Below are 7375 nucleotides of genomic sequence, written 5' to 3' on the forward strand. Positions count from 1 at the left end.
TGCTTGCTCTTGGTGGGAACTGTTGGGTTTCTGTAAATAACGTCACAGAGTACGGTCTAGACGTGCTCTTTTATGAATAAAATTGAATTGAATGTGTAATATCCAATATAAATAATTGCGGTAATGTTTTGGAATAGTGTAGTAATTGACAAGTGGGAGTAAGGCATGTATTACAGAGAAATAGGGAAAATAGGCTCAAGATTACAAACAACTAGAATTATTAAATTGATTTTCATGAACTAAGAAGATATGCAATATAAAGCATCCTCAGTTGGGATAAACAACAGTGTAGTGCCCTTACCTTGGAGTATGATGGGAGGGTGATGTTAAGGTTGCATATGGCATTTTGGGTGAGTGACCTGTAGTTTCTGGGTTCTTTCATAAAGGACAGACGGCCACAGGGCTCCTGAGTGTTGTCTCTGATCTGCAACAGCCAAACAGTTCAGCATTAATCAGTTTACTGTTCATTAGGCAAAATCATGTTTAATTAGATGGTTCTATGTCATAAGAACAATGGAATGAATTATTGTTGATACTTGCTTAAAAGCTCTGGAGGTTGTTTCTTGCTTTCAAATAAAAAATAGTGCTTACTTTGATGAAAATTGCTAGTCTGTTCTCCTTAAAGGCAAAGAAGCTGAAGAGATTGTGCTGGCCACTTTTGGTGAGCGGAACAAGGTTTCCAAAGCAATCTGCATAGATAGGTTTGCCTTCCAGGACCTGAGAAGTATAGCAACAGGCAGATGAGTAAAATTACTGAATAACAACATCCATCCAACCAAACACTCAACTATCAGTTCCTTTTTTGTTGAACCTTTGTGTTTCACTTTATCTCCTCCATGCAGTAGTGCACATATTTCTCAAGAAACCTAGCCTTGACCATTGACCATTGAACATAAATAAATAGAATGGCCACTTTAAAAGTCAAAAGACAATCAAAAGTATTTTCCTAAACATTTTATGAATAACCATGACATTAAGAAAAATTGTAATGACATTTTTGCACACTTTATGGCACTGAAACTGGTCAACATTAGTCTAGAATGTGATGCTGCTGATCATGCAATTTTGGTGAAAAATGTGTACGATACTGCCTTATATTGATTAAGATCACATTTTTAAACAGCACTTTTGCATTACTGGTCTAAGGTGCCTCCATTCTGGTTCACATTGGTCTGTGGTGTTCCCCAAGGGTTCATCCTGGGCCCCCTTTTGTTCAGAGTGAAAATGCCTCCTTTTAACAACTATCCCCAAACTACCAGCGTTATGCAGATGACACCCATGTCTATGTCCTGGTAAAACCAGTGAGAAAGGCAACTTGCATCACCTACTATCACCTAGCTAAATTAAAACAATTCATTTGGTCCTTCCATAAGTTAATCTCCACTCTGTAGAAAGTCTTGGCTCCCTGTCTCAAAGTACCAAACTTGCAGAAACTTTGGTGTAATCTTTGATAGGATCTTTTGATTGACTTACGACTCACAAGAACCGTCACATCATTTTCCTCCACATTTCCTCACATTTCACACTGCAGTTCAATGTATTCAAGGCTAAGCAAAAACACGATCCTATGCCTTTAGCTGGTACCAAATTTTGGAATTTGGCTAATTCTGGCTTTTTTAACCCATGGGAAATCATGTGTTTTATTAATAGGCACTGTTTCCTTTCATAAAATAAACTGAACTGAACTAAACTGAGCTGGTAGGCTTTTAAAGTGACGTGAGCTACACCTGCCATCCGCTGCAGTTGGTGAGGCACTCCTCCCCCACTCCCCTTTCTCACCTCAACATCTCGGCTGCGGGCCACCTCAGAGAAGTTCTCCTGCTGCTCCAGGGTTTTGTCAATCTTGTCGTCTGTCATGCAGAAGCACCGTAGTCGGGCCTCAATGGGATCGTGGGTCTTGGCAAAGATGACAAACTTGGCCATGTAAGGGACGCAGATGATTTCGCGGTACACCTGAGTGGAGAAATTGACAGATTCCTGGACTTGTCGACAGTCTATCAGCCAGAATCTAGAAAGGAGGTTGGAAAGAAGCAGGGATGTAAGGTCTTTGTTCGCTTCAGCAGGGTCTAAGTCAGTAATACATTTAGTTTTGCTACAACAAATACTTTTTGCACTCAAATACTCACCTTGCAGACACATTGGTAGTAAAGGAGACACAGTCATTGATGAATGTTAACGGAGTGGTTCCTGTTATGTCCTCCCATTGAGCAGGCGTTGTTCCGCCTGTCCATGAACACAAACACAAGATATTGATATATTAAGAGGGGACCCTGTGTCTGATTGGTCTATACACAGCTTTGTGTGTGTATTTGCGCGTGTTCTCTAACCGGTGATACTACAGAGCAGTCGTAGGGTGGGAGTGTCCACTCCGAAGCCATTGTGGACCAGGTCTGAGTTGCTCTTCGGGACAGGGATGGTCATGGTGATGGGTTTGTGGAACTTCCTTCTGCGGGGCTCCAGGGTGACAATGGGGCTGAAGGTGGCCTTGTTCCCCAGGATATTCCTCGCTACATCCACACTCACTGGCTGGGCCTGGGTGAGTAGACAAAGTATACAACAACCTTACTTTTTCTTGTCAATAAACAGACAGCGGTATTCATCTGGAACCACCAGCAAGTTTCTGATTTAGATTCAAATCTCTAAACAAATATCAGTTTAGCTGACATACATTTTGGCATGGACTTTCTTGTTTACCATAGGTTTAGTAAGTTTAGTGATAGCTTGAGCCTATGAGTTTCATAAAGTAAGATCCAGTAATGGTTTTACAGTAATTGGTTCCTTTGCCAAAGGAAACCTACTTTTTGGATTTTGGAGTGGTTTGACATCTAAGTTTTTAGGCTATTCTATGATAAGAGAAATACAACAAAACAGGTAAATGCACAATATCTAAGGGTACCATTGACAACAGTGTTGTAGTCGAGACTACCTAAACTAAGACCAAGTCATCACCAAGACTAGAGTGTATTGAGACCGAGACTTTGAGGGGTTGAGACTGCGTCAAGATCAAGATCAAGGCAGGACGGGACCGAGTAAAGACCAAGACAACTCTAGCTATAGACAGCTAGAGCATCTTGTCCTGTCTCTCGCATTCACTTTCTTGGGAGTGCGTGTAACGGGGGCGAGGAGAGGGGTTTTTAGGTTTATAAATTTCTAATTAGATAGGAGTCAACACAGAAATCAGACAATGCAAAGGAAATTTAGCAAAATCAGTACTGTTGTGGTCTTGATCGGCCTTGAACTAAAATCCAGAGTTGTCTTTAGCTGAGACAAGACCGACTAAAAATGCGATTTCGAGGCGAGACCAAGAACTTCAAAATTGGTCTTAGGACCGGGCTTGAGACCAAGACCGATCTCGAGTACCGCCACACTGATAGACAATACCAATGCTTTTGTCAATTACCTGCAGTCCAACCCTTATTCTCTTGGTGAGGGCCCCCTCTGGAAAAACCGCCTGCACTTGAGGCACAACAGTGCTGCTCAGGATGCCTCCTTCAGGACCAATCAGATTACTGTCTTGCTTGATGCGGGACACCACCGCAAAGTATTGCGGGAAGTCTCTAGTGATGATACGGCAAATGCGCTTCCTCTCCAGCTCCTCTGGCGTGTCCAGCTCTGGAGTGAGAAGGTAGATAGGGACAGTCATGTAGGAGTTTAGGGCTAAATGTCTACTTTTTACATCTGCGTTTTCAAAGCCATGGTCCAGTCTACCGGTACACCATCAACAACTGACCCTCGTCCATGCCGTTGAGTATCTGGTTGAGTTCTTCTTGGGTGTGTTCACAGTGATGCTCCTTCCAGCTCTCTCCACCCTCACTCCTCAGAATCACCAGCTCCCTCTCTTTTCCCCTCAGGGCGGCAAAGTGTGGGATCTCCACAATCACAGGACTGAAGGGATGGAGGCAAGATAGTGTGAGTAACTACAGAATGACATGGAGGATTACAGTGTGTGTAAAATGCCTTTGGGCATGTGTGTGTGGAACTGGCAGAGTTCTCCTAATTGGTAAAGGCCATTATCCAGTGTCGACTTTAAGTTTTCCTATCTTAAAAAAAAATTCCGAATTCATGCTCTTGGGGGAATTTTTGGGTCTCTGTAACTAGAGCGTGGTCTAGACCTAATCTAGTCTGAGATAACTTCTGTTATAAAATTGCATTGAATTGAATAAAGCTTTTCCAATGGACAGTATTTCAAAATGAATGAATTTTGATCTTTAACGGGGCAGTTGATGGGTCCATGGGGACTTGGCTTGGGATCAAGTCCCCATAGTGTCCAAGTACAGTGGACTAGTAGGTGGGGAGGTGCCAGTTTGCCTCCTAGCCTTGCCCCCCAACTGCTTGGGGCGCCTCCATGGGCAACCCTGCTCTCTCTAACGTATCTCCATTAATGCACGGGTATAAGTCTGGATAACTGCCAGAGATACTTGGATCCATCGTGGCAATAGCCTTGTAATGTAATGGAATTTGGGCATTATTATTAATTGTTCTTATAGATGTGACTATAATTAAAATTTAAGAATTGAACAGTTGTTTTCATACTTACCTGATGTACAATACAACATCAAGCTAGCTACAACACATTTCTGTTAGAAGCATGCTACAAGGACAATCCACATTGAATGAACACAGCTATAAAACGTAACTGCTGATATTTTTATGTGATATTTTGAGGGTTCTTTGGCCTGACAGCAGATGACCATATTTATTGCTATTGTTGCCATGTTTGACATTGAACACTACATTACTATTTAAAAAAAAAGAAAACTTGTGATTGTGTCCTTAGAGACAATTTTCTTTTTGGAAATGTTGGCTTAAATTTCAACATATTCAAGCTTTGTGGTTGGCTTTTAGGATTGTATGTATCGAGCTAAAAGCTCAAATAATCGTAAGGAAATTGACCATTTATAAGCATACATGTCTGTGATTTACACCACTATTTTTGGAAATTAGCATGTCAATCAATTTCATATTTACAGTACATGTCAGCAAGAAAGAAACCTACACGAAATGGTCAAATTTCACCTGGTTCCCTCGCTACACACAGGCCACACAACCGTGGAAATTTCACACAAAAATGATAAAACGAAATCGTCTAACACATTCATTACGAAATCAGGAAGCGAGAAAACCAACACACAAATGGAAAAGGCTAAGCAGACGAGGGGGATGAAATAAATTAGAAATAATGTGACAGCGACGGGATGCCTAGAGGTTTAGGTACCAGATGAGGTGGTGCTACACGAGACCAGAGCAAGCACAACAACACAACACCCTATGGACAAAGTAACATCAAAAGGGAAGGTTTGTCAAATAAAAACACTGAGAGCGGCATCCATGGATTGTTTCATATGCAAAAGCGTTTTTTTTTTCCACCCTACCCAAGGAATTTTGTCCCCGGCGGGCCGAGCTGGAGGATTCTGCTAACCAAACTCTCTCCCTCATTAAGAGGCGGAGGGGCGGTGGGGAGGTGGAGTTTACTGTGTGTCCATGCGCAGCAGTGAGGGAGAAAGAGCACACACACAATGTTGTCGTCGGGTGCAAAATGAAAACCTTGGAGACTGATTTGAATGAGAGTTGAATGAGAATATCAGCACTGTGGGAATTGTCAGCCGCATGGCTATGGAGAGCGAAAGTCTTCGAAATGAAGAGTGACAAAAAAGATTTGGGAAATAAATACGTAATTATTTAGGGCTGTCCTGTTGTAAGTCGCACATTTAAATCATCGGTCAGTCAGCATTTGATTCTTCAGGTTTGGGTTTTTTTTTCCTTTCATGCTGCTCACTGGGCTTTTATCTTGCTAAGTAAAGAGAATCGAGAATCTGCAATTTGCACAGGCCCCTCGAGTCGCCCATATGTCCACTGTGCATTTGTCTTTTAATCGTTTTGAACCCTGTGCTTGTCGTTGTGTCTGTAACTCTTGCAGCACAGTTAGTTGCTCAATGTCCGCGACTAATTTCTCCTTAGGGAGACCAATGAAAAGTCCTTTGACTTTGACTTTGAAAATCAAGCCGTCTGGCCTCTGGGTGAAGATGTCAGTGACGGTACATGCGGCTGTGGAACCGGATCCAGGTCAGGCTTCGATCTAACGTTATCTTCTGCTCACAGGTGGTCAATGTACAGCTCACGGCAAATTACTTGGCTTTTGTTTGCTATCTGGTGTCGGATAGTGTGTTGTTAGCGGAGTTTAAGCTGTTTGATTGTGTTGCTTCTGAGTGAAATGCTCTAAATTATTTGAAGACGTGCTTTTATTGTGAAGGATAGAAGCGAATTTGAGTATTGTGTCAACTCGGCTCAAGCTGGTTCCAGAGTGTGGAGCCTTTGTGTTTATATTGTATTGCACTCGGCTTAAGTAGTTAGCACGCATTAGCTCAGAAGGCTAAAAACTTGTCCTGAAGTCCCGCCGAGCCCTGTTTAAAAAATCTAGCGTTGCTTGATGCTGAATACCTAGAACAAATAATATTATGATATTTCAAAAAAGTTTTCCCGACATCTGTTTTTCACCCGCAGTGCAATGTTTTCCACTGGCGGATTTATTTCATAATTCCACTTTTCATCCCAAAGTCTTTGTCTGTCAAATCAAGACAGACAGGGCGGTTGCTGGAAGGGGATTGGTTAATACTCTAGCCTGAATACGCAACCAGCCAATGGTGTTGAAATACAAATGAAATAAACATATTTAAAAAAAAGACGCATATACATTAAAACTGCCGGAATCAAATACCAAAATGATGTGCAATTATCTCTGACTCTGATATTGTTTGTTATACTAGCATGTCATGAATGAACTGAAATGTTAAAATGTGTTGGATTATTTCACAGTTCATATTTCATAACAGGTGTATTTGAATAACTTTGAACACTTAGGGTCTCCATATTTAACTATATGTTTTTATGGGCAAGCAAAGACATTTTAAGCAGTATAAGTAAGCTGTAAAAATGTTTCCAATGTTACCAACTTTATGTCAAATGACAAACAAAAAGTGATCGTTTACAGTCGTAATGGGACCGATCATCTTAAGGTAGAGTGAGTCAGGTTGCACTGCAGAGTGAATATGAATATGAGTGAATACATTTTTTACCCTACAGGGTCCATTTGGCTGACTCTGGGGTCTATTTTCTGTGTAGAGTCTACACATTTTAAAATAAATCCCTCATACATAATAACAACATATTTCAGTTGTTCATGTCAGGTAGAACCTCCGTTATTTCAACAGTGGATAGTTAATGGATAACTGGATGGGTAATTAAAGAACAAAACTTGCATGTTAAATTCAATTCTCTATATATGTATATAGTTGCAACCATAGTAGGAATGCTTTAACACCATAATATGTTACACATCACCAGCAGAGGGCACTGTTTGAGGCCACATATCAAACCA

The 7375-nt window shown here is 41.3% G+C and overlaps 1 protein-coding gene across 1 annotated transcript in view; it reads right to left on the reverse strand.

Moving 5' to 3' along the window:
* LOC116686617 (ankyrin-2-like) overlaps positions 1 to 7375 on the reverse strand; it is a 158017-nt gene that overhangs the window by 36576 nt on the left and 114066 nt on the right. The window contains 8 exon segments of the mRNA XM_032511638.1: positions 302 to 424; positions 592 to 717; positions 1780 to 2008; positions 2127 to 2223; positions 2328 to 2532; positions 3401 to 3612; positions 3731 to 3885; positions 5373 to 5471. Coding sequence (XP_032367529.1) covers positions 302 to 424; positions 592 to 717; positions 1780 to 2008; positions 2127 to 2223; positions 2328 to 2532; positions 3401 to 3612; positions 3731 to 3885; positions 5373 to 5471 — 1246 coding nt within the window.

This window comes from Etheostoma spectabile, unplaced genomic scaffold (assembly GCF_008692095.1).
Source record: "Etheostoma spectabile isolate EspeVRDwgs_2016 unplaced genomic scaffold, UIUC_Espe_1.0 scaffold403, whole genome shotgun sequence".
Lineage (NCBI taxonomy): Eukaryota > Metazoa > Chordata > Actinopteri > Perciformes > Percidae > Etheostoma > Etheostoma spectabile.